General features: G+C 46.6%; 3 protein-coding genes across 10 annotated transcripts in view; 2 read left to right on the forward strand and 1 right to left on the reverse strand.

Annotated features, from left to right (window-relative positions):
* Nucleotides 1–27,262, reverse strand: part of LOC120948177 (A disintegrin and metalloproteinase with thrombospondin motifs 9) — a 146,602-nt gene that overhangs the window by 28,726 nt on the left and 90,614 nt on the right. For all 8 annotated transcript variants that reach the window (XM_040364236.2, XM_040364242.2, XM_040364238.2 and 5 more), the window contains one exon: nucleotides 9,155–9,353. In XM_040364236.2, coding sequence (XP_040220170.2) covers nucleotides 9,155–9,353 — 199 coding nt within the window. The remainder of the gene's footprint in view (nucleotides 1–9,154; nucleotides 9,354–27,262) is intronic.
* Nucleotides 10,103–16,628, forward strand: LOC120948171 (vitellogenin-A1-like). Its single transcript, XM_040364232.2, has 3 exons — nucleotides 10,103–10,205; nucleotides 10,305–15,245; nucleotides 15,320–16,628. Exons 1-3 carry the CDS (start codon nucleotides 10,175–10,177, stop codon nucleotides 16,501–16,503), a joined length of 6,156 nt encoding a protein of 2,051 aa, XP_040220166.2. The 5' UTR covers nucleotides 10,103–10,174; the 3' UTR covers nucleotides 16,504–16,628.
* Nucleotides 19,450–25,975, forward strand: LOC120948176 (vitellogenin-A1-like). The gene is made up of 3 exons (XM_040364234.2): nucleotides 19,450–19,552; nucleotides 19,652–24,592; nucleotides 24,667–25,975. Exons 1-3 carry the CDS (start codon nucleotides 19,522–19,524, stop codon nucleotides 25,848–25,850), a joined length of 6,156 nt encoding a protein of 2,051 aa, XP_040220168.2. The 5' UTR covers nucleotides 19,450–19,521; the 3' UTR covers nucleotides 25,851–25,975.

Genomic DNA, 27,262 nt, shown 5'->3' on the forward strand with positions numbered 1-27,262 from the left:
ATTGTCACTAAAGCGACATCTGACTTTCGAGTCATGTGATGAATCGTTTTTTCCCTTTAAAAAGCAAACTGGGACACTAGTTATTTTTTATGGTGTGGAAACAGTGTCACCGTGATTGCCCAAAAGCGAGAGGTACGATGGAGCGGATGCAGCCGTTAAACCGAAAATAGTAAACAATTTGCAATTTGAAGACTCTAGTGTAGGATGCAACCTTTAGACGTGTGGTAAACGTTATTGCGCACCTCCTCTTGCAGTGCAGTGCATTCGGTGAAGGAACGTTGCAACCGACGAGGGCGATGTCACTTATGGGCCTCGGGTGCCATTTTACATAACATGTTGAAGGCGAGTAGGAAGACCGGTCATGATTTGTGTTTGCCCTGATCTCTTTTTATGAGTGGAGCTGTAATTTATGTAAAGCTGGTAAGTACTGCTCATCCACTTGAGCGGCAAAGGTGAGTGCACAGAGCAGCACTCTAACACTGACTGGATTATGCTTGAATGTGTTATGATGGAGGTGTGAAGGCTCTGTGATAAATGTTCGCTCATTTACAAGTAAATTAAAAAAAGCTTCCCATTAACTCGTGCTTATAATGCGATGCTCAAAAACCAATCACATGTACCATCCAGTGGTTCAAAATAGGAATCTTCTAGCAAAGCTCAGATACTATTTGTTGAAAAATGTTAAATTAGCTGTTATCAAGATTCCGCTTTCTCACAAAACACCTGGTACCGAACGGTTGCCTATCAACGCCAATCGATGAGTCAGTTAGCTGGGCCTTTCAGTTTTGTTTCAGTAACCCGAAGCTGTTTACATTGGAGCGGTCAACAACTTGTTCGCGTTTATTAGTTTCCTAAGCAGAAGGCAAACACTATCAGTGAGCAGTGTGTGTTGATACGGAGAGGCTAAAGCACCGCGTACGTTGCTGATCTTGAATGGCAGGGGGGATGATGTTTTGTCAACTACGATGATACGGGTGCCAGATTCTCGGGCAATGCCTTCGCCCGGGTTGTCAGCTGGGATTGTTGTCGTGGCACCGTGCGTGCTTCCTGAAGGGGCTGGGCAGGGGATGACAGGGGACGGGTGAACTCGCGCTGGGGAACAAATAATGCGATTCATCATGGAACGACCTTGCGAGAAATTACGCAATCACCACGGAAGCGGGAAGCGAACTAAAGAGATAGTGAAAGATTCACAACCCATTCCCAGGTGGGTAATATTTTATCGTACTTTAAGTATTAGTGTGATCGTTGACCTGATTTTTGAGTTGCTCTCTTCTCTTCAACCTGTACGCTAAGCCTTGTGTATATCGTAGTTTCGTCCATTAATCTTGATTACTAAAAGTATATGCAAATACTAGAATTTGACCTAGGTTCTGTAGATTGCAAGAGTGCCCGGAACAGAACCAAGTTCGGATGAGCTGAGCGAATAATTGGTTCAGGTAATTTAACCGTTGTTTTTAATCAACTTGGACTGAATATTAAATGTAGTAACGCGTCGTGGGATTGACCTAGATCGCATTTTGGCAAATAGCGTGCCAAGATCTGATCGAGAAGAGCACATTTCTGAGGATGAAATAAGACACGTTTTTGCAAATTCACGGTCGTAATAACAATCAATAAAAGTAGTTCAAGTTAAGCTGGTTGTTTTTTGATGGTGTGCAGTGGTGGTTGAAACGTTACATTCGTCATTGAATCGTTGAATGAAAAGTTGGAAGAAGAGTAGAAACTAATGGAATAACGGGCAAAATTATGATATAATATTATTATAGTAATTCCCCGATATATGCCATACTTGATACACGCGATTTTTTTTTAATTTGACAGTTCTTTGAGCAAATTGTACTGCTTTGACACATCAAATGTCAAATGCAAAATAAATTAACTATTGGTCGAATTAAAAAAAAAATAATTAAAAAGTACAAAATTATTACCTAATTAAAATTGAAATCACATCAAATTCCTAATTTAGTGGCTAAAATCTACCATTTTAAGCAAAATTATACGAAAATTCGCTATAATTTGACTGAAAACCTCAAAATTTGACTTAGCGCTAATATTATTGGTACACTATTGCCTCCCGTCCGCATTAATAGCGTATATCGAGGAATACCTGTATTGTTGTTATTTCTTTATTTAATTTCAATAGCATAGCGTCTCCATAATTAAAACATAGTTTAAGCTATCCTACCCTACAATTCCCAATCTACTTCGATTCTTGCGCCTAAAAATATGTTATTTTTTACCGCTGCAGTACTAAAGTTAGAATAAAAAATGGAGCTGTTGAGAGCCTTGCACATAGCTGATATAGGTGAGTTACTCGCATGCAAAGAATTAGCATTAGCCTTAGGGTGTATATGGAAATACCAAGCACATTACGAGAGGTTCTTATACAGTTGATCATCGATTCGTCAAAACGGAATCGTGCCGAAACAATTTTGTCTATCGGGCAGCACGTGCCCTGTTTCTGCTTGATGGAGATGTTGCCGTGCCCCGTGTCAGCTGGTAATCGGCGGGCGGCATTTTTGGCTTTTATCCCTTTTTATCCTTCCAGCCCCCAAACGCCAAGCTCGTGGGCTGCTCGTTCCAATCGCAATTCCCGTGCGCGTCGATCATTACGAGCTACCTTTTGACGACTGTTCGATCAATCATCGAATTCGGCTGGAACCTGTTTGTTTGGTGGAGTTCTTGTTTTTGCCATTCGTCCTCGCTTCACAGTATTCGTTTTGCTGACAGGGATAGCCAAAAAATATGCCTAGATTATCCCATAGCTCCATTCAATGCTCATTTCTGCTTTACTGAGTGGTTGTTTATTGGGTGTGTGTCGGTTCTCCCCCTCTCTGTTGGGGGGGCCTACATCGCTACCAATATGCTAAAAGCCGACCACCATTGAACGGACGCGTTGTACGGGCGAACTAGGAAGAAGAAACTCTAAACATAGTTTGCCAATAAAAAAAACAGCAAGCAACTTCCAAGAAGGAAAAAAAAAGTAACTCCACAGAAACCCGAAAACTGTTGTTACACGTCAGTCAAAGATTTTAGCAGGCAATTTACATAATTAGATTTCATGTTTCACCTAACGACAGCCATCACATTGCGACTGCGGTAGGCGATAATATAGTCTATGCTGGAACGGGCGGGGGACATGTTGTGTATGAAATTCCTTACAAGGTGTTGCCGTTTGTTGGTGGCTATCTCATCAGAAAAGGTGCGAAGCAGCCACGCAGGAGCAACCAGGTCCTTCGCGCGAGCCAGACAGACAGAGTTGCAGTGACGAGAATTTCAAAAACGTATAAAATTAATTTTTAACACGTTCTTGCATCGATACATCTATTCTACGACATGACACATTGATCTGTTGGTTGGTGGGAATGTATCTTTTTGTACGTATGGGTATGATGTGGTGTGATGTTGCCGAGCCGATTCCATCTACTGAGACTGAACATACATAATACGTATCTGTCCATCAGCGTTTAGTCAGGGCACAATCGGGTACGGGCAAAAAAAAACATCTGAATAGCAAACGACGCTAGAAGATGTTCACTTTATCGCCAATTAGCGAGCCAAGATTTAATAATCGGTCAATGAATTATGTACTGATAGGATTTCTGTTTAAGCTCACCGCTGTTGATTCATGGTCTGGTCGAGCAGGTGTCGAATCGGGTAGGTAACGGGCACAATACGTATGCGGCAAAACGCTCCAGCAACCGCACAACCACCAAAAGGCTTGCCCTTTGGCCGTGCTGAGGGCGATGTTTTACCGTGGGCTGCTGCTGATAATCATCAGCGAAGCGCATCGCAGGTGGCAAACGTGAGCCGAAGCCCTTCGTTCAGGTTTATTTAATCAACCTTAACATTTACAGCCTATCAACAGCGATCTTGGCCCGGTGATCAGGTGGGAGCTTCGTTCTGTGCTGCTCCAAAACGGGGTTGGGTCTCCCGAAGTCAACGTGCTGCCAGCGGAGCGGCGTTACCCAACCGTTAGCAACCGTGTACCGTCGTGCATACTGATGCGCCGCACACGCCCGAAGGTCACCGTTTGGGAGAAAACATCTTCTTGGTCAGTCGCTTGACCGTTTCACCGCGCACCATGCGATCGGCGGAATCGATTGTTTGACTTATCATCTGCGGTTGGTTCGGTGAACGCGGTCGTCAATGTTAACCAGATGCGAACATTGCCCGACAGTAGGGCCGATGCGTAGGATCTAACCACGATGCGAAGGCTAAGTGATGTATACCGAAAGTGACGCGCATTTGATACGCTCCGTACACGCTATGCTATGCTTTGCCCAATTGGATCGAACATAGCGCAATTTGTTTGCTTATCAATTTCTGTCGCCCTCGTCACGTTCAAGCTACCCTCCCTGGCGGCTGTTGACACTCGCCCTCCAATGCGGTCTTTATCCACTGGGCCTGGCCGAAGTGATCTTTTTATGATTGACAAGCATAACTAAACGCCCCTTGTACACTTTCGTACTGCGGGACTAACGATATAATGGACGTTTGCATGATGCTTATACATTGAGAGTAAGATGAATCCGAAACTGAACCGATGGAAACCGTAGTTTTTTTTTTGATTCGCCAATAAAATCAATTCCAAGTTAGAGATATTTGCAGAAACTATTAACTAATTTACGGACAAATTTAAGTCATGGTTAAAGCCGTTTATTTGCATTTGAAGATTGCGTGTAAATGGAAAAGTGAATTCGACCTTTATTTGCACTAAATATTGCAACTGTTCTGATTTAATAAACGCTAAAATTCAATAAAATGATTATATGGTATATTTCTGTTAGGGTCGCAGCGATAGATGGGAAATATTTGTCGGAACTCCATAGTTCTTACCCATACACGTGACTAACCAGTCAGCAATAGCAAACTCACATGAGGCCAGGTCCAATAAAGGGCTCGGCAAGGTATTCAACAGTAATACAAATCTATGTTAACGAGGCTTTATGAATCATAGACCGTTACTGAGTTGCGGGTGGCTGGAGGATACATGTATTTCTTTAATATTTCCAACGACATCAACGACATGAAATTACGCACCTCTGCATAATAGGTGGGCGAATGCAACGCCGCTGCTGCTGCCTACGTGGCCATAAACCTTCCATTAATTTCCACCTAGACGCAGGGTGCGACTGCAGAAAAGTGCGTTTCCTCAATGGTGTCTGGCAGCGTGCAAATTATGCAACGTGGCTGAGCCAACATGGGTGGAAGATATTGTGCATAAGCCTGGCAACATATGTCATACATCAGGACGCATGAGACACTGCCGCAGGAAACGCATTCTGGCTCACAATAGAAGAACCGATCTATTTGAACGGGATACGGCTAATGATTAGGTTTCATGATCACGGTGTTCTTTTCTGTGGCAATGCTATGCAGGTACGTCAAGCTACTAGGTGCGATGTCTCCGTTGGACGATTCCTTCACGAAAGTCTGCCATTGAATCGTATGTTGGTGAATGAAAGCCAAACTCAGCACGCTTCTGCACGAGACGCGCGTGGGCACATGATTGCTTAACAATGCACTCCAGCACAGTGGGTACATTTAATCTTCTTATGCAAATATGCCGCCAGCTTGTCTGGGTAGCTGCGAGGTAGCAGAGCCACTGATTGAAGAGAAAAGAGCTTGCATATAATAAATCATACATCATTCTGATCACATTGGATGCATTTAAAAGCTTTCCCACATCGTCTTAGTGATGCGTTTTTAAGTAACAAGGAATGACGTTTTGATATATTTTTCAGTAAAGGGTAAGTTGTGCAAGTAAAAGCGTAAGTTTGATTTTATATGTCAGGGTATTTAATTTGTAGTAGTAAATACGTAGCCTTATTCTTTATGCCCTAACATACAATGATTATTTACCTGATCAGAAAATACCGTTTGGCATCGTCTTCAAAGGTTGAAAGATCATGTGTCTCGATGCATGTAGGCTTGATTGCAATATGAAGGAGTAAGAGGAGCGATGAGAGAAGGTGGAACGAAAAGCAAATAGCATTCCTTCGATGATATACTCTTTTGATTAAGTTGTTCTCAGCGCGAGGTTCCCCAACGACCATAAGAGTACAAGCACATCCCGTTATGTACACCTAAATGCCGAGAAAAACAGCGAAAAAGGCGTGTGTGATCGAAACACAACCGTTCGGATGTCCGTACTATACGCCTCGGGACTTAGTGGTTATCGATCGATTATTTCGTAAGCGACCAAACCAAGGGGAAGAAAGGGTGTGGTCCCCTCGAGGGATCGAAATTAAAAATAAGCATAAATTGGTTGCGTTCGATCATGTCGCTGATAATCTGCACCGTGTAATGAAACGCCTTGGACCAGCGTCATCGTCTGGGCGGTTCACAACTGTTTTGCGACTCAGACGCCCTAAACCACAGATCACTACGGTTGAACATGTAGGGGTGACGGAAGCTGGGTATGATAGTAAAAGATAGCACCAAGAGAGGGCGGGCTTAGCGTAATTATGATAACTACTATTTTACTCCCGGGCAAAATATCTAGTACGAAGCCGCCAAAACCCCAAACATAGGAAGTAGCTGTATATTTGCAACAATGTAACATACGGAGCTGAGCAGAGAGAAAATATGTGAGTGAAAAGTGATATATTAGAAGATCAAGTTGCAAAAGAAAGGTACGAGGTTAATCACATGGATCACAAAGCGCTTGAATTATACTCGAATGACTGGTCTAATGAATCGATGACCTTGTATTACATTTTCTATTACAAATTAACATAGCACATTGGGAATCTGTATAATGGTGTGTATTCGTAATAAATGTCATTGTAATTAGAATACATTTAACTTTGTTATCTTTTTGATTCAGGAGGAACGGCCCTGCCGTATTGCTTTTTTTTAAACTAAGCACAATATAATCTGAATTTCTTAGTATGGTCTTTTTCCAAAAATTGAAAGTTTTAAACCATTGTTTGACCATTGACCAGCGATCATTCTGATGAACATTCCTGGGTCTAGACTGCATTTAGGTCACATTCGAGTTGTAACGCATGCCACTGGACAGATCTATACACTAAACTGTTTATGAAGATCAATGATCAGGTATCGTACCATCACGTACGAAGATACACGTCTCCATTACATAGACATTGTAATAGCCTAGTGGCAATTTTAAAGTAGTTTGATTGTAGATTAAATTCGAAAGTTGGAAAATAGCGTTACATCCGCATAGATTAACTTTTTTGGCTTGGTTATTATATAGTTGATTCGTAAGCCATGAACGAGCTTTTTTATATTCTGAATACAATATTTTGGAGTTAAATATTGCGTGATAAAAAATCATATAGTTTAATGTTATCGAAACAAAATATATCTTGTCTTTTTTTGCTAATCTTTTTTTTTCTTTGGCACAACTATGTAAGTTTACCCGTTTAAACCAAATGAGTTCGATGGGTTTACTTTAATAAACAAACATATAAACAAATAAACAACAACTGTTGTCGGTCAAGGCCTGCTTGTACCGACTAGTGAGGTGAGCTTGAGTCTCAGTGACTTATTGCTTACCAATAGCAGGATAGTCAGTTCTACGTATGGGAGCACGGTCTATTCGGGGCTTGAGTTCATGACGGGCATGTTGTTTAGTTGTACGAGTTGACGACTGTACCATTAGACCGGCCCACATTTCTTTGCTAATATTATCTACTAAATTGACATCCGTCAAGTTAACTGACGGATATGACCTCACTATCGGTTACATTTTCATATCCTTCAAAGAGGGGATTAAATGTACTTCAGATTTATTTTATTACTGCCTGGTAACACAAAGTACTGGCCTTGCTTGCGAATTGATGCGATATAGTACAATTAATTGAAAAAACTGACATCATCGATCTACTTTTACGGTAAACTAGCCTACTGAATCGTATTGAAGAGAGCAATAAACATAACAAGCGCAGCTACAAAAGCGTTCGTAGGCCAGGGTCACGATCAAGATTCGCTACTAGACAAAAATCTGCCCAATGGTAAAATAGCCGACCACGCATACGCGTTAATGAGTGTAGTATTCAAACACACACTTAATCACTCGCCACAAATTGATTTTAATGTGTAAACACATTCGAGGGAGTTTTAAAGCCAGCCCTTACTCTGAAGGTAAAAATATGCCCAACCCCGGCACGGTTTACTATACGTAGGAAGCAGGGAAATATTGTGAGGAAAAAATCTCGAGGTTTAGGCTGTATGCAGTACTGCCTATGTTAAATGTTTGGTAAACACAGTGCATTGTGGAAGTAAATGTACTAGAAAAAGGGAACCGGTATAGAATCTGATAATTACAGTAGACGATGGTTACCGACGTAGATGATAATGATCTTGATGCTGTTTTTGATAGTAACGTAAACAAGCTACCGCATTCCTGTTACATTCCGATCGATGTCGAACGGTGAGTAACACTTTCCAAATCTTGAGATTCTTTTGACAAAGCAGAGCGAAACATTCCACACTCAAACATTAGTGGACGGTGCGGTATGCGCGGCACATTAACGGGGTAGAATCGGTCAGCAAATCGAATGAGAGCTAAAGTAGCGAATTTGCGAGCAACGTATGTTTAGATAGCTTAGGTCTACGTCGATCTACCACTAACCAACCTTCATTTCGATGCGCTATATGCGAAACCTCAGACTGTTTCAATCATTTGGTGGGGTACGCACGTCGGTTGTTTTCGATAACATAAATGAAGTAATAAGTTTCAGTGGCCGTAGGTAAACAGCTTGTTGAAATTGTGTAATGCATACTCATCCACGGAAAAAGACACAAGTTAGAATTGCATAATATGAATGTGGCTAGTACTCAGTATAGCCAAACGACATACGTTACACCGAAAACAAGCCAGTCGTAGCACAGCTGGGCGACTCCGATGATATTTCATCACCCATGTATCCCAGGGGTCTCTAAACTGTTCAGTTCGCGACCCGCATTGCTTCGTTGTTGAGGGCCATTTTGACGTTACCTTTAGCTAACGGGAACTATATTATATTCGTTTTGACAAGAAAATACTTAGTGAATATTTCACAATTCTCTATCTTTCTATTATTGAAGTTTGATTTTCGTCTTTAACTAGTACACATCACAAGCACATTTCTTACTCCATTACATATAGCAAAAGTGCATCTCAAATGGATCTACTTACCAGCTTCATGATCTGTTCGAACAGCACAATCCTGCGCCGGTGTGATCGGGCCATCGACTAGCGTTCGTCCATCGTTTCCGGAACTGGTTTTGTCGGTCATGAGCCGTTGGATGCGGTGTAGAATACGTGCATCACTGTTCGATGCATTGTCCGCCGGTTGTATTAGAAAGGATGCGTTGGTGGTTTTAATGTGCCCTTGCTGTATTGGATAATAAAAGAACGAGTGTTATATGTTATAAGAAACATGATAATTTATCTGAAGGCAATTTATTATGGTAATGTAAACATCAGGTAGTGTTAGGTGAGTTTTTCGCTTTTAAACTGGAGAATTGTTTGCGAAGAATGAATTAAAATAGTCCTTGTCACAAAAAAGCAACAAATGTTTGAGTAACTGGGAGACTGGTAACAACTTGGATTATGCGAGATGATAAATCCAAATTTTCATGTTGTCTAGTTGTTCTTCGTCTTTAGTTTTGTCTGAGACAATTTTAGTAATCATTTAACATGATTTTTCGCTTTTAGGTTCTTTTGGGTCACATTTGCGAAAATGGTACAATTCATGTTTAAAATGTTTTTTATTTTTTTTTAATATATTTTATTTGCCAAAAATTTGCCAAAAACTTGCCTCATATGCAAAAAGTTTCAACGATCATCATCATCAACGATCATGCATCGTATAAGCGTTAAAGTAAAAAGGCAAACAATCAACTACCGTTGAAGCAATTGGCGCTGAAGCACAAAAAATAAAACTTCCATACACTCCCATCTTTAACCTATTTCACCACAGACGTTGTGCTGCACTGATAAGAATCGAACTGTAAACATGTGGGCAGTAAAAATTATTTCATCGTTTAAAACGGCGGTCATTACACTATTCGAAGCAGCTGAAAAGATTTGATGATAGCAGGACTGTGAGATCAGCAAATTTGAGGTATAAAAGATGATCCTGCGACCACCAGAAGGCACATTCGAGCTTTGGAGTGCATTCAAAGCATCCGGGCAACTGCGAACAACCGAACCATGATTGCGAAGTTACTCCTCCTCACGCTTGGTAAGTGTTATTCATTCAATCGTTGGCTATTCCATTCGAAGGATTTCATCTGCCGTGCAATATAACTAATCTGTTGGTGTGCTGCTTTATGCTTTACAGTGGGGTTGTGTACGGCGTACCAGTACTCGTACGAGTATGAGTTCCCCTCCTCTCGCCCGTTCAACAAGACGGGCTTCGAGTTCGGTGCCTGGGAACCGAACAAGGAGTACGTGTACAACGTGACGACGAAAACCATGACCGCTCTGCCGGACCTCGAGGACTACTGGACCGGCATTGTGACGCACGGCTATTTGGTGATCCGTCCCAAGGATCACAACTACGTCGTTGCCTACATTGACCGTCCGACGTACGCGGCGTTCAACGAGTATCTGCCCCGTGGATACCGCACTGAACTGTCGCGCTTCAACCTGAAATGGCAGCCGATGCCATTCAGCTCGAAGCCCTTCGGAATCTACTACAACAAGGGAGCCGTCAAGGGCTTCTATGTTGAGAAGACGGTCCCCAACCACGAGGTCAACATGCTCAAGGGCTGGGTCAGCCAGCTGCAGCTGGACACCCAGGGAGCGTACGTGATCAAGTCGGAGTTCAACCAGTTCCCGGAAAACAACACCCTCACCGGTGTGTACAAGACCATGGAGCCATCGGTGACCGGCGAATGTGAAACCCTTTACGACGTCAACCCAGTCCCGGAATTCCACTTCCAGTCCCACAAGGAATGGGTTCCTCAGCCCCAGTGGCTCGAGGAGGACCAGCATGTGTTCCATGTTGTCAAGTCCCGCAACTTTGACCATTGCGAGCAGCGCATGGGCTTCCACTTTGGCTTCAGCGGGTTCAGCGACTTCAAGCCAAACACCAACCAGATGGGTAACATCATGACCAAGTCGGAAGTGACCCAGATGTATCTGACCGGCAACTGGTACAACTATACCATCCAGTCGGTGTCCACCGTCAACAAGGTTGTGGTCAGCCCGTCGCTGGTCAACAGCCAGAAGGCTATGGTCTACGCTCAGGTCAACATGACGCTCAATGAAATCACGCCCTACGATAAGTACCCCGAAGGCCCAGCTGACGATCGTCAGGTCTTCGTCGACCTGGTGTACAGCTACAACATGGCTCATGATAAGAACAACTTCGTTCGTCCGGCCAACGAGACCGATGACTCTTCGTCGTCGTCGTCGTCGTCGTCTTCGGATTCCGACTCTGACTCGTCCAGCTCTTCGGACTCGTCCAGCTCTAGCTCGGAGGAGGAAGCGGAAAACTTCAAAATCAGCCCGGCTGAGCAGTACAAGAAGCAGGCTAAGGAAGTCGAGCGTCGTGGAAACCGCAACCGTCGTGATCTGAATGCCTTCAAGGAGAAGCAGTACTACGAAGCGTACAAGCGCGACCAGTACCGTCTGCGTAAGCAAAACGACACCTCGTCCGACTCGTCTAGCTCCGATGATTCTTCGTCCAGCAGCTCTTCGTCCAGCTCTTCGGAGTCGGATGAGCACGACTTCTACAGCTCTTCCGAGTCCGACTCCGACTCGCTGAGCAGCGAGGAGTTCTACCAGCCGATCCCGGAAAGCATGAAGGATGCCCCTCAGACTCCCTTCCTTCCCTACTTCACTGGATACAAGGGATACAGCGTGCAGTACGCCCACAACGTCGATGCCTCTCGCTACGCCTACAAGCTGGCCTACGAGATCGCCGACGAGCTGCAGGAAATCTCCCAGGTCCCCAAGTCGAACACGCTGAACAAGTTCACCATTTTGGCCCGTGTTCTGCGCACCATGCACTACCAGGACATCTACGACGTTTGCCAGAAGCTGTTTGTTTCGCAGAAGGAACGCGAAGAGGGCAGCAACCACAGCGAGTCGTTCGCCAAGAAGGTTGACGCCTGGAACACTTTCCGCGACGCTTTGTCCCAGGCCGGTACCCCGCCTGCCTTCAAGGTGATCAAGGAGTTGATCGAAGAGAAGAAACTGCGTGGTGATGAAGCTGCCAGCGTCATCGCTACTCTGCCCAAGACCATCCGCTACCCGACCGAAACGGTGATGCACGAGTACTTCCTGCTGGTAACGTCTAACGCTGTCCAGCATCAGGAGTACCTGAACACCACCGCTCTCATTTCCTACTGTGACTTCCTGAACCGTGCCCAGGTCAACAACCGTTCGGCCTACAACTACTACCCGGTGTATAGCTTCGGCCGTTTGGCTGATGCCGACTACAAGATCGTGGCTCACAAGGTTGTGCCGTGGTTCGCGCACCAGCTGCGTGAAGCCGTCAAGGCTGGTGACAGCGTGAAGGTGCAGGTGTACATCCGCTGTCTTGGACATTTGGGACACCCCGAGATCCTGAACGTTTTCGAACCGTACCTGGAAGGCAAGATCCCAGTGACCCACTTCCAGCGTCTGGCTTTCATTGTCGCTCTGGACCGTCTGGTCGAGAACTACCCGCGTCTGGCTCGCTCTGTGCTGTTCAAGGTGTACCAGAACACCGGAGATGCCCATGAGGTCCGTTGTGCCGCAGTGTACCTGCTGATCCGCACGAAGCCCCCGGTATACATGCTCCAGCGTATGGCTGAGCAGACCCACTACGACCCGAGCACGTACGTCCGCGCTGCCGTCAAGACCGCTCTGGAGAGCGCTTCCGAGGCTGATGAGTTTGATGATGATTACGAGTTCTCCCAGAACGCACAGGCCGCTGTCAAGCACCTGAACCCCCGTGACTTTAGCCTGCAGTACTCTGGCACTTTCCTGCGTGATTTTGCCTTCAAGGAGCTTGAGCTCTCGTACCGCATGTACTTCTCCCAGATCGCTGCTGACGACCACTACGTCCCGAGCGGCTTCTTCTTCCACCTGCGCAAGAACATGGGTGGCCTGAAGCGTTTCTCGACCTTCTACTACCTGATCTCGAGCATGGAGACGTTCTTCGATTTGCTCGACAAGCAGTACGACAGCTACAACAAGCACCAGGAGTACAAGTCTAGCGACTACTACTACAAGTACTACAAGCAGTATCCGCACCTGTTCAAGGACTACTTCAGCCAGTACAACAAGAACCACAAGTACCAGAACGATTACTACGAGCAGTTCGGAAACAAGAACCAGGAGGAGTTCCAGAAGTGGTCCACCACCCGCATCGCCAAGCTGCTGAACATCGATCCCGAGGAGGCTGAGGAGCTGGAGGGTCAGTTCATGTTCCAGATCTTCAACGGAGAGCGCTTCTTCGCCTTCAACAACCAGACCATTGAGCAGTTCCCGAGCCTTGTGAAGAAGTACTTCGAGGACTTCGAGGATGGTTTCGCCTACAACATGACCAAGTTCTATCAGCAGAACGTTGTCACCATGGCCTTCCCGCTGGCCACCGGTCTGCCATTCCACTACAGCCTGAAGACCCCGACTCTGATGAAGTTCGAGTTCGAGGCCTCTGCCACCACCTACCCGAGCATTTTCAAGACCCCCACTGGATACCCCGAGAAGGAGAACGACGACTTTATCCATATGCCCCGTTGGTTCAACGGATCCGCTGATGTGAACATGGCCTACTCTCGCCTGGTTGATGCCAAGGTTGGCTTCATTACGCCCTTCGACCACCAGCGTTATGTCGCCGGTTACCAGAAGAAGTTCCAGGGATACCTGCCATTCAGCTTCGACTTTGGCTTCGACTTTGAGAACAACGACTTTGAAGTGAACGTGCAGCCGCTGGAGCCCAAGAAGGACGTGCTACTCTTCCACATGAGCTCGTGGCCGTACACCGGATACAAGGACATCGCCGATCTGCGCCCGATGGCCGAGCAGCCGAGCGTGCACATTCTGCACGATCGCGCCCAAACCACCAAGTCGTTCGAGCAGTCGTTCGGTCAGTCGCTGACCGGCGTTGCTCTGCGCTTCCAGGCCAAGTACGACAAGGACTTCATCGACTACGCCTACCTGATGAAGCACATTGAGCAGCACGACTACTGGTCTGCGCTGGTCTATCCGTTCGCCTCGGAGACCTACCACTACCATCAGTTTAACCTGTACTACGATGCTCAGCGCACCAGCGTGAAGAATGTCAAGTTTGTGCTGCAGCACAAGCAGGCCGACTACGACCAGGACTTCCAGACCGCCGATGTGAAACACCCGAAGAGTCGCCACGGATACTCTGGATTCTACAACGAGTACAACTACGCCCAGCCCTTCGTCTACTACGCCGGAAGCCAGCGCCGACAGGAGCAGTTCATGCGCAACGCTGGTGCCGGTATTCGCAACAGCGACGTCAATGTCTACGATTTCGGAATCGTGTTCGAGGGCAAGCAGCAGAAGGCTGAGTTCGTGTTTACCACCGCCTATGCCGACAGCCCAGTCGACGAGAAGGAGCGTCTGTTGATGTTCCTGTCCTTCAGCCCGTACGTGTCGTCCAGTGCCTTCTTCGAGTTCATTCCGTTCTCTGGCAAGCAGTTCCAGATGTGCTTCTCGGCCACCAACCAGTACCCGAACATGCCCAAGCTCAACTTCCTCAATGTTCTCAACTTTGACAAGGTCGGAAGCATGAACTGGGAGCTGGCATACGGTGAGAAGTGCCAGGGAGGATCGCACGTCTCGATGAAGGGTAAGCTGATCCAGTCGGAGCCCTACCGCCACTTCCTGCGTATCTCCGAGGCTGGCCAGAGCTGCAAGCAGCAGATGGACCAGGGATACTTCCAACTGCCCGCATGTCAAAACGCCACTCGCCAGGCCGGATACTTCGATCAGTACTCGTTCAACTTTGAGTACAAGGATGTCTCGAACTATGCAAAGAACCTGACCTACCAGTTCTTCGACTACGCTCGTTACTTCACCTTCCCGTACTGGAACGAGGACTACTTCTTCCAGGGCAAGCACAACCAGTTCCAGATCGACTTCCAGCTGGCTCCGTACTTTGATTACTACAACGCTTCCTTCTACGGATCTGACCGTAGCTTCGCTATCCAGAACTACCCGATCGAAAGCGAATACGCCCGTTACTTCTTCTCCGTCCACCCCGACTTTGACTACTACGAGCGCATGTTCAACTACGCTTACCGCGGAAACTACCATCGTAAGTATACTGGCGGAACATCATCAATATTACACGCTCCAAAGATACCAATAATTGTTTTCTTTCCTCTACAGCATCTTGCGCTGTGTCGAACAAATTCGTCAACACCTTCGATGGAAAGACCTACGACTATGAGCTTGGCAACTGCTGGCATGTTGTGCTGCACACCGTCAAGCCTGACTACTATTTCTACGCCCAGGACTCGCACTTCATGAACTCGGACTACGAATACAACTGGAAGAACGGCTTCGGAGAGGATGAGCAGATCACCATCCTGGCCCGTCACGGCGAGGACAACCAGCTCTTCTTGAAGGCTATCCTTGGCCAGTACAAGCAGAACGACTACAACATCGATATCATCCCCCACGGACACGAGCTCCCGATGGTCTACATCAATGGCAAGCCCCAGCAGATCCACGAGAAGTACGCCGTCGAAATGTACACCAATGATGATGGTGGCGATCAGCCGCTGATCCGCGTCTATGCCCTGCCTGGCAACGAGCTGGAGATCAGCTTCCGCGATGACGACATCAAGATCGTGTTCGACGGATACCGTGCCCGTTTCTTCGCCGACCAGTCGTACTTCAACAACTTCGTCGGTCTTTGCGGTACCAACAATGGCGAAGGAGAGGACGACTTCATCACCCCCGACCAGTGCGTCATGCGCAAGCCTGAATACTTTGCCGCTTCGTACGCGCTCACCGGCATGAACTGCAGTGGGCCAGCTCAGGCCTACTTCACCGAGTACCACCAGAAGGCTCAGCAGCACTGCGTCAAGCCCCAGTACTACTTCGGCAACGTCATCAGCGAGCAGGAAGCCGGACGTCAGCGTTACAACTACTACTACAAGGACTTTGATCTTTCGGACTCATCCTCGTCCGAGTCTTCGTCGTCGTCGGATGAATCTGATGATTCCAACTCGTCCTCGTCGGAAGAGCGCAAGCCAAACCGTGAGCACTTCTTTGAGAAGCAGCAATACACCGAAAAGGAGTGCCCCGTGAAATACCAGGCTCAGTACGTCGAGCAGGGTGACAAGATTTGCTTCACTAGCCGTCCGCTCCCAACTTGCGCTTCGCAATGCAAGGCTACCGAGAAGGCTCCCAAGTACGTCGATGTCCACTGCCGTGACGCTACCGATTCCGTGGCTCAGCTGTACAAGCAGCAGATCCGCAAGGGAGTCAACCCGGACATGAGCAACAAGTCGGTCACCAAGACCGTCAAGTTTTTCTTGCCCAAGAAATGTGTGCACGTCTACTAAAAACCACAAATCAAACTGAAACCCCGAGCCAAATGAACCGTTTGTGAAAGAATCGAAATCAAGCATTATGAAAATGTATAAAAAAATGGAGGTGTATTTATAATAAAAAGAGCATTTTATGAAAACCTATGGTCTAAAGAACTTATTAAAACTAAACTATCTATCAGCAACCAGTTGGTGAACTCGGATGAGCAAATATACTCGTCTTAACTGGACGTGCCAACACATTTTGGCATCAACTCGAGCCTAGTTGTAATTCTATACAGAATAATATGTATATATTACAAAAGCATGGAATCATTAATAGGGTATATAAAGGGATCATAAAATGTTTGAGGTAAAGAGCCAAATTTTTAATTCAGTAAATGATCCAGTGCCGCGGGCCAGAAGAATGCATTTTTTGTTTTATTTTTGCACTTAATTTAAGTGTTTATTATATAAAATGTGAGAAAAAAACTAAATGGTAAATGATATCAAGCAACACGAATTGTGATGTTGTTGTGTTAGTTGTTATATCATCCAAGTGAGGTTCAAAATTAGTACTTCCTATTATTAACAACTAAATGTAAAAATTCATCAGTCAATGATCGGCAACATAGTGCGAAAAAGTGTGATAAGCCACGATCAAAGACAACATCTTTTCTTGATGCCCCCCTCTCCTCCCATGCCGCAAATTTCTTCTATTTGGCGTAACGTCCTACGCTGCGACATGTCAGCCTATACAGCCTCTCGAGACTTATTGAGTACCTCCCAGGCGGATAGTTAATGCTTGCTACGGGGGGACGGTTCATATGAGGCTTGAACCCACTATGGTCATGATGTTAAGTCGTTCGAACTGACTGCTGTACCATGCCTCACCATGCCGTAAACAATATTCCTAACAAATAATAACTAATAATTAATTTCTCATGAAAAAGCTCTTTGACAATCGTTGTACTCGTAAACAAAATCATCAGGATTTGTTAAATGTTGGATGATGTTTTCCAATTCGATTTTTTTTTTCCTAAAATCGATAAAATTGAAGACAAATAATTAGTATGAAATAAAGGAGAACTAATGGATCAGAGAAAATATACTACCGCGAGAAAAATTCATAGAGCTATTTCATGATTTTTAAATCGTTGTATTGCAGATAATTGACACGATATTACGTTGGCAAAAGGCATTGACGCATGCAAAACTTCAGTTATACCCATAAAATCAGTAAAGACCTAGGTGTATTTTCTCTATACAAAATTTCGTATGCGATTTTCATCATTGTGAATATCTCATCGTCGTGAGGAAATAATGTTAGTATTACATACGGGAAATTTTGACCTCGAGTTCAACTCGACCATAATAATTGATCCGTCAATCCATATTGGTCCGCAATAATGAAAGTTGCAAGAGTACGACGGTATGAAAAGAGGTTCAGTAAGTTGTAAACTAATAGTTTCTTCCCAACGTTCAAATGCTGGCAAATCTTTTCGCGGGCCGCACTTCGTCGATCGCTAGTCTTAATGATAATTTCTGAGAAAAAGGTGCTACTGCATCTACTATATTCTACTGGATATAAATGAAATAACAACGTGAGACTCACCTACAACATGTAATTTATTGATGGTTTAGTTTAACCAACCTATGAAATAATTTGATATAGAAATTTGTAGTCGTTTTTCTATGAAGTAAAATTCTAAAATCAAACATTAAACTGTTTTGTAGTACCCGGACTCATGGTATGGCTTCTATTAGCCGTAAACAAAGATTTACAATTGACTAAGGTTAGGTCCGACACTGTAGGTGCCAGCGCGTCCTTTCAATACATCAACGGACCATCTCGTGTTGTTAAATACTTATTATTATTATGGTTTGCTAATTGATATGTTCCAAGACCGATTTGGATTTCGAAATAAGTATTCTCTGATTCATTTTGGGAGCCGGTCTCGTGATACAGTCGTCAGCCCGTACGACTTAACTACATTCTCGTCATGGGTTCAAGCCCCAGATGGACCGTGCCGCCATACGTAGAGTCAGTCCTATCCTGTTATGGGGGGTAATACATAAGACACTGAAAGCCAACCCCACAAGTGGTACAGACAAGCCTTGACCGACAATTGTTGTTGAGCCAAACAGAAGAAGAATCCATTTCGGGAAATGATTTTATCATTCAATCAAACCAGTCAATCATAAACATCATAGTTTTAAATACTCAAAACTAGTTGAGATCTTTAAAACACATTATTTTAGTTTAATTAAATGATCTGTTAGCTAGAAGGTAGATACGATATTTTAGACATTTCGTAATAGATCGCAAATCTCTATTATGTGGGTAATTCACTTCGTAAAACTCTTAGGCAAAACTCTTATTAGTAAACAAAATACTAATCAAACACTGATAAACTAACGCGATTTATACATTGGACAAAGAAGAGGCTGATTTTAAAAATACTCGCTTTAAAATTTGCTTCATTCATCAATGTATTGTAAAGCACATAAAGAACACAATCATTGACTGAAAACAATTCCACGTCTCAGCCAACTTCCAGGATCAATGAAATAGCAAGTTCCAAGTTCCATTTCATTGATTATGGTAACTACTGATTATTTTCAATAACAAATACTTCGAAGACTGCACAATTCAAAAGTATGCCAGAAAGAAAGGATTACTATCAATTGTGGGTTAATCAAACTAAGACAGGTGGCAAAAATGGAACCATTGATTAAGGCAGCCACTGACCGATTTCATTAAAAAAACACACTCTTGGAAGTTTCCACACAATCTCACCTTTTGCCAATTTTAGCAAAGACGTTGTGCTGCACTGATAAGAATCGAACTGTAAACATGTGGGCAGTAAAAATTATTTCATCGTTCAACACGGCGGTCATTACACTATTCGAAGCAGCTGAAAAGATTTGATGATAGCAGGACCGTGAGATCAGCAAATTTGAGGTATAAAAGATGATCCTGCGACCACCAGAAGGCACATTCGAGCTTTGGAGTGCATTCAAAGCATCCGGGCAACTGCGAACAACCGAACCATGATTGCGAAGTTACTCCTCCTCACGCTTGGTAAGTGTTATTCATTCAATCGTTAGCTATTCCATTCGAAGGATTTCATCTGCCGTGCAATATAACTAATCGGTTGGTGTGCTGCTTTGTGCTTTACAGTGGGGTTGTGTACGGCGTACCAGTACTCGTACGAGTATGAGTTCCCCTCCTCTCGCCCGTTCAACAAGACGGGCTTCGAGTTCGGTGCCTGGGAACCGAACAAGGAGTACGTGTACAACGTGACGACGAAAACCATGACCGCTCTGCCGGACCTCGAGGACTACTGGACCGGCATTGTGACGCACGGCTATTTGGTGATCCGTCCCAAGGATCACAACTACGTCGTTGCCTACATTGACCGTCCGACGTACGCGGCGTTCAACGAGTATCTGCCCCGTGGATACCGCACTGAACTGTCGCGCTTCAACCTGAAATGGCAGCCGATGCCATTCAGCTCGAAGCCCTTCGGAATCTACTACAACAAGGGAGCCGTCAAGGGCTTCTATGTTGAGAAGACGGTCCCCAACCACGAGGTCAACATGCTCAAGGGCTGGGTCAGCCAGCTGCAGCTGGACACCCAGGGAGCGTACGTGATCAAGTCGGAGTTCAACCAGTTCCCGGAGAACAACACCCTCACCGGTGTGTACAAGACCATGGAGCCATCGGTGACCGGCGAATGTGAAACCCTTTACGACGTCAACCCAGTCCCGGAATTCCACTTCCAGTCCCACAAGGAATGGGTTCCTCAGCCCCAGTGGCTCGAGGAGGACCAGCATGTGTTCCATGTTGTCAAGTCCCGCAACTTTGACCATTGCGAGCAGCGCATGGGCTTCCACTTTGGCTTCAGCGGGTTCAGCGACTTCAAGCCAAACACCAACCAGATGGGTAACATCATGACCAAGTCGGAAGTGACCCAGATGTATCTGACCGGCAACTGGTACAACTATACCATCCAGTCGGTGTCCACCGTCAACAAGGTTGTGGTCAGCCCGTCGCTGGTCAACAGCCAGAAGGCTATGGTCTACGCTCAGGTCAACATGACGCTCAATGAAATCACGCCCTACGATAAGTACCCCGAAGGCCCAGCTGACGATCGTCAGGTCTTCGTCGACCTGGTGTACAGCTACAACATGGCTCATGATAAGAACAACTTCGTTCGTCCGGCCAACGAGACCGATGACTCTTCGTCGTCGTCGTCGTCGTCGTCTTCGGATTCCGACTCTGACTCGTCCAGCTCTTCGGACTCGTCCAGCTCTAGCTCGGAGGAGGAAGCGGAAAACTTCAAAATCAGCCCGGCTGAGCAGTACAAGAAGCAGGCTAAGGAAGTCGAGCGTCGTGGAAACCGCAACCGTCGTGATCTGAATGCCTTCAAGGAGAAGCAGTACTACGAAGCGTACAAGCGCGACCAGTACCGTCTGCGTAAGCAAAACGACACCTCGTCCGACTCGTCTAGCTCCGATGATTCTTCGTCCAGCAGCTCTTCGTCCAGCTCTTCGGAGTCGGATGAGCACGACTTCTACAGCTCTTCCGAGTCCGACTCCGACTCGCTGAGCAGCGAGGAGTTCTACCAGCCGATCCCGGAAAGCATGAAGGATGCCCCTCAGACTCCCTTCCTTCCCTACTTCACTGGATACAAGGGATACAGCGTGCAGTACGCCCACAACGTCGATGCCTCTCGCTACGCCTACAAGCTGGCCTACGAGATCGCCGACGAGCTGCAGGAAATCTCCCAGGTCCCCAAGTCGAACACGCTGAACAAGTTCACCATTTTGGCCCGTGTTCTGCGCACCATGCACTACCAGGACATCTACGACGTTTGCCAGAAGCTGTTTGTTTCGCAGAAGGAACGCGAAGAGGGTAGCAACCACAGCGAGTCGTTCGCCAAGAAGGTTGACGCCTGGAACACTTTCCGCGACGCTTTGGCCCAGGCCGGTACCCCGCCTGCCTTCAAGGTGATCAAGGAGTTGATCGAAGAGAAGAAACTGCGTGGTGATGAAGCTGCCAGCGTCATCGCTACTCTGCCCAAGACCATCCGCTACCCGACCGAAACGGTGATGCACGAGTACTTCCTGCTGGTAACGTCTAACGCTGTCCAGCATCAGGAGTACCTGAACACCACCGCTCTCATTTCCTACTGTGACTTCCTGAACCGTGCCCAGGTCAACAACCGTTCGGCCTACAACTACTACCCGGTGTATAGCTTCGGCCGTTTGGCTGATGCCGACTACAAGATCGTGGCTCACAAGGTTGTGCCGTGGTTCGCGCACCAGCTGCGTGAAGCCGTCAAGGCTGGTGACAGCGTGAAGGTGCAGGTGTACATCCGCTGTCTTGGACATTTGGGACACCCCGAGATCCTGAACGTTTTCGAACCGTACCTGGAAGGCAAGATCCCAGTGACCCACTTCCAGCGTCTGGCTTTCATTGTCGCTCTGGACCGTCTGGTCGAGAACTACCCGCGTCTGGCTCGCTCTGTGCTGTTCAAGGTGTACCAGAACACCGGAGATGCCCATGAGGTCCGTTGTGCCGCAGTGTACCTGCTGATCCGCACGAAGCCCCCGGTATACATGCTCCAGCGTATGGCTGAGCAGACTCACTACGACCCGAGCACGTACGTCCGCGCTGCCGTCAAGACCGCTCTGGAGAGCGCTTCCGAGGCTGATGAGTTTGATGATGATTACGAGTTCTCCCAGAACGCACAGGCCGCTGTCAAGCACCTGAACCCCCGTGACTTTAGCCTGCAGTACTCTGGCACTTTCCTGCGTGATTTTGCCTTCAAGGAGCTTGAGCTCTCGTACCGCATGTACTTCTCCCAGATCGCTGCTGACGACCACTACGTCCCGAGCGGCTTCTTCTTCCACCTGCGCAAGAACATGGGTGGCCTGAAGCGTTTCTCGACCTTCTACTACCTGATCTCGAGCATGGAGACGTTCTTCGATTTGCTCGACAAGCAGTACGACAGCTACAACAAGCACCAGGAGTACAAGTCTAGCGACTACTACTACAAGTACTACAAGCAGTATCCGCACCTGTTCAAGGACTACTTCAGCCAGTACAACAAGAACCACAAGTACCAGAACGATTACTACGAGCAGTTCGGAAACAAGAACCAGGAGGAGTTCCAGAAGTGGTCCACCACCCGCATCGCCAAGCTGCTGAACATCGATCCCGAGGAGGCTGAGGAGCTGGAGGGTCAGTTCATGTTCCAGATCTTCAACGGAGAGCGCTTCTTCGCCTTCAACAACCAGACCATTGAGCAGTTCCCGAGCCTTGTGAAGAAGTACTTCGAGGACTTCGAGGATGGTTTCGCCTACAACATGACCAAGTTCTATCAGCAGAACGTTGTCACCATGGCCTTCCCGCTGGCCACCGGTCTGCCATTCCACTACAGCCTGAAGACCCCGACTCTGATGAAGTTCGAGTTCGAGGCCTCTGCCACCACCTACCCGAGCATTTTCAAGACCCCCACTGGATACCCCGAGAAGGAGAACGACGACTTTATCCATATGCCCCGTTGGTTCAACGGATCCGCTGATGTGAACATGGCCTACTCTCGCCTGGTTGATGCCAAGGTTGGCTTCATTACGCCCTTCGACCACCAGCGTTATGTCGCCGGTTACCAGAAGAAGTTCCAGGGATACCTGCCATTCAGCTTCGACTTTGGCTTCGACTTTGAGAACAACGACTTTGAAGTGAACGTGCAGCCGCTGGAGCCCAAGAAGGACGTGCTACTCTTCCACATGAGCTCGTGGCCGTACACCGGATACAAGGACATCGCCGATCTGCGCCCGATGGCCGAGCAGCCGAGCGTGCACATTCTGCACGATCGCGCCCAAACCACCAAGTCGTTCGAGCAGTCGTTCGGTCAGTCGCTGACCGGCGTTGCTCTGCGCTTCCAGGCCAAGTACGACAAGGACTTCATCGACTACGCCTACCTGATGAAGCACATTGAGCAGCACGACTACTGGTCTGCGCTGGTCTATCCGTTCGCCTCGGAGACCTACCACTACCATCAGTTTAACCTGTACTACGATGCTCAGCGCACCAGCGTGAAGAATGTCAAGTTTGTGCTGCAGCACAAGCAGGCCGACTACGACCAGGACTTCCAGACCGCCGATGTGAAACACCCGAAGAGTCGCCACGGATACTCTGGATTCTACAACGAGTACAACTACGCCCAGCCCTTCGTCTACTACGCCGGAAGCCAGCGCCGACAGGAGCAGTTCATGCGCAACGCTGGTGCCGGTATTCGCAACAGCGACGTCAATGTCTACGATTTCGGAATCGTGTTCGAGGGCAAGCAGCAGAAGGCTGAGTTCGTGTTTACCACCGCCTATGCCGACAGCCCAGTCGACGAGAAGGAGCGTCTGTTGATGTTCCTGTCCTTCAGCCCGTACGTGTCGTCCAGTGCCTTCTTCGAGTTCATTCCGTTCTCTGGCAAGCAGTTCCAGATGTGCTTCTCGGCCACCAACCAGTACCCGAACATGCCCAAGCTCAACTTCCTCAATGTTCTCAACTTTGACAAGGTCGGAAGCATGAACTGGGAGCTGGCATACGGTGAGAAGTGCCAGGGAGGATCGCACGTCTCGATGAAGGGTAAGCTGATCCAGTCGGAGCCCTACCGCCACTTCCTGCGTATCTCCGAGGCTGGCCAGAGCTGCAAGCAGCAGATGGACCAGGGATACTTCCAACTGCCCGCATGTCAAAACGCCACTCGCCAGGCCGGATACTTCGATCAGTACTCGTTCAACTTTGAGTACAAGGATGTCTCGAACTATGCAAAGAACCTGACCTACCAGTTCTTCGACTACGCTCGTTACTTCACCTTCCCGTACTGGAACGAGGACTACTTCTTCCAGGGCAAGCACAACCAGTTCCAGATCGACTTCCAGCTGGCTCCGTACTTTGATTACTACAACGCTTCCTTCTACGGATCTGACCGTAGCTTCGCTATCCAGAACTACCCGATCGAAAGCGAATACGCCCGTTACTTCTTCTCCGTCCACCCCGACTTTGACTACTACGAGCGCATGTTCAACTACGCTTACCGCGGAAACTACCATCGTAAGTATACTGGCGGAACATCACCATTATTACACGCTCCAAAGATACCAATAATTGTTTTCTTTCCTCTACAGCATCTTGCGCTGTGTCGAACAAATTCGTCAACACCTTCGATGGAAAGACCTACGACTATGAGCTTGGCAACTGCTGGCATGTTGTGCTGCACACCGTCAAGCCTGACTACTATTTCTACGCCCAGGACTCGCACTTCATGAACTCGGACTACGAATACAACTGGAAGAACGGCTTCGGAGAGGATGAGCAGATCACCATCCTGGCCCGTCACGGCGAGGACAACCAGCTCTTCTTGAAGGCTATCCTTGGCCAGTACAAGCAGAACGACTACAACATCGATATCATCCCCCACGGACACGAGCTCCCGATGGTCTACATCAATGGCAAGCCCCAGCAGATCCACGAGAAGTACGCCGTCGAAATGTACACCAATGATGATGGTGGCGATCAGCCGCTGATCCGCGTCTATGCCCTGCCTGGCAAAGAGCTGGAGATCAGCTTCCGCGATGACGACATCAAGATCGTGTTCGACGGATACCGTGCCCGTTTCTTCGCCGACCAGTCGTACTTCAACAACTTCGTCGGTCTTTGCGGTACCAACAATGGCGAAGGAGAGGACGACTTCATCACCCCCGACCAGTGCGTCATGCGCAAGCCTGAATACTTTGCCGCTTCGTACGCGCTCACCGGCATGAACTGCAGTGGGCCGGCTCAGGCCTACTTCACCGAGTACCACCAGAAGGCTCAGCAGCACTGCGTCAAGCCCCAGTACTACTTCGGCAACGTCATCAGCGAGCAGGAAGCCGGACGTCAGCGTTACAACTACTACTACAAGGACTTTGATCTTTCGGACTCATCCTCGTCCGAGTCTTCGTCGTCGTCGGATGAATCTGATGATTCCAACTCGTCCTCGTCGGAAGAGCGCAAGCCAAACCGTGAGCACTTCTTTGAGAAGCAGCAATACACCGAAAAGGAGTGCCCCGTGAAATACCAGGCTCAGTACGTCGAGCAGGGTGACAAGATTTGCTTCACTAGCCGTCCGCTCCCAACTTGCGCTTCGCAATGCAAGGCTACCGAGAAGGCTCCCAAGTACGTCGATGTCCACTGCCGTGACGCTACCGATTCCGTGGCTCAGCTGTACAAGCAGCAGATCCGCAAGGGAGTCAACCCGGACATGAGCAACAAGTCGGTCACCAAGACCGTCAAGTTTTTCTTGCCCAAGAAATGTGTGCACGTCTACTAAAAACCACAAATCAAACTGAAACCCCGAGCCAAATGAACCGTTTGTGAAAGAATCGAAATCAAGCATTATGAAAATGTATAAAAAAATGGAGGTGTATTTATAATAAAAAGAGCATTTTATGAAAACCTATGGTCTAAAGAACTTATTAAAACTAAACTATCTATCAGCAACCAGTTGGTGAACTCGGATGAGCAAATATACTCGTCTTAACTGGACGTGCCAACACATTTTGGCATCAACTCGAGCCTAGTTGTAATTCTATGCAGAATAATATGTATATATTACAAAAGCATGGAATCATTAATAGGGTATATAAAGGGATCATAAAATGTTTGAGGTAAAGAGCCAAATTTTTAATTCAGTAAATGATCCAGTGCCGCGGGCCAGAAGAATGCATTTTTTGTTTTATTTTTGCACTTAATTTAATTGTTTATTATATAAAATGTGAGAAAAAAACTAAATGGTAAATGATATCAAGCAACACGAATTGTGATGTTGTTGTGTTAGTTGTTATATCATCCAAGTGAGGTTCAAAATTAGTACTTCCTATTATTAACAACTAAATGTAAAAATTCATCAGTCAATGATCGGCAACATAGTGCGAAAAAGTGTGATAAGCCACGATCAAAGACAACATCTTTTCTTGATGCCCCCCTCTCCTCCCATGCCGCAAATTTCTTCTATTTGGCGTAACGTCCTACGCTGCGACATGTCAGCCTATACAGCCTCTCGAGACTTATTGAGTACCTCCCAGGCGGATAGTTAATGCTTGCTACGGGGGGACGGTTCATATGAGGCTTGAACCCACTATGGTCATGATGTTAAGTCGTTCGAACTGACTGCTGTACCATGCCTCACCATGCCGTAAACAATATTCCTAACAAATAATAACTAATAATTAATTTCTCATGAAAAAGCTCTTTGACAATCGTTGTACTCGTAAACAAAATCATCAGGATTTGTTAAATGTTGGATGATGTTTTTTTTCCTAACAATCAATTTTTTCCTAAAATCGATAAAATTGAAGCCAAATAATTAGTATGAAATAAAGGAGAACTAATGGATCAGAGAAAATATACTACCGCGAGAAAAATTCATAGAGCTATTTCATGATTTTTAAATCGTTGTATTGCAGATAATTGACACGATATTACGTTGGCAAAAGGCATTGACGCATGCAAAACTTCAGTTATACCCATAAAATCAGTAAAGACCTAGGTGTATTTTCTCTATACAATATTTCGTATGCGATTTTCATCATTGTGAATATCTCATCGTCGTGAGGAAATAATGTTAGTATTACATACGGGAAATTTTGACCTCGAGTTCAACTCGACCATAATAATTGATCCGTCAATCCATATTGGTCCGCAATAATGAAAGTTGCAAGAGTACGACGGTATGAAAAGAGG

Source organism: Anopheles coluzzii, chromosome 2 (assembly GCF_943734685.1).
Source record: "Anopheles coluzzii chromosome 2, AcolN3, whole genome shotgun sequence".
In the NCBI taxonomy this organism is placed as follows: domain Eukaryota; kingdom Metazoa; phylum Arthropoda; class Insecta; order Diptera; family Culicidae; genus Anopheles; species Anopheles coluzzii.

Coding starts and splice junctions, on each gene's coding strand:
- LOC120948171 (XM_040364232.2), top strand. CDS start 10,175: ATGATTGCGAAGTTACTCCTCCTCACGCTTG. Junction 10,206..10,304: donor GTTACTCCTCCTCACGCTTG/GTAAGTGTTATT, acceptor TATGCTTTACAG/TGGGGTTGTGTACGGCGTAC. Junction 15,246..15,319: donor TTACCGCGGAAACTACCATC/GTAAGTATACTG, acceptor TTTCCTCTACAG/CATCTTGCGCTGTGTCGAAC.
- LOC120948176 (XM_040364234.2), top strand. CDS start 19,522: ATGATTGCGAAGTTACTCCTCCTCACGCTTG. Junction 19,553..19,651: donor GTTACTCCTCCTCACGCTTG/GTAAGTGTTATT, acceptor TGTGCTTTACAG/TGGGGTTGTGTACGGCGTAC. Junction 24,593..24,666: donor TTACCGCGGAAACTACCATC/GTAAGTATACTG, acceptor TTTCCTCTACAG/CATCTTGCGCTGTGTCGAAC.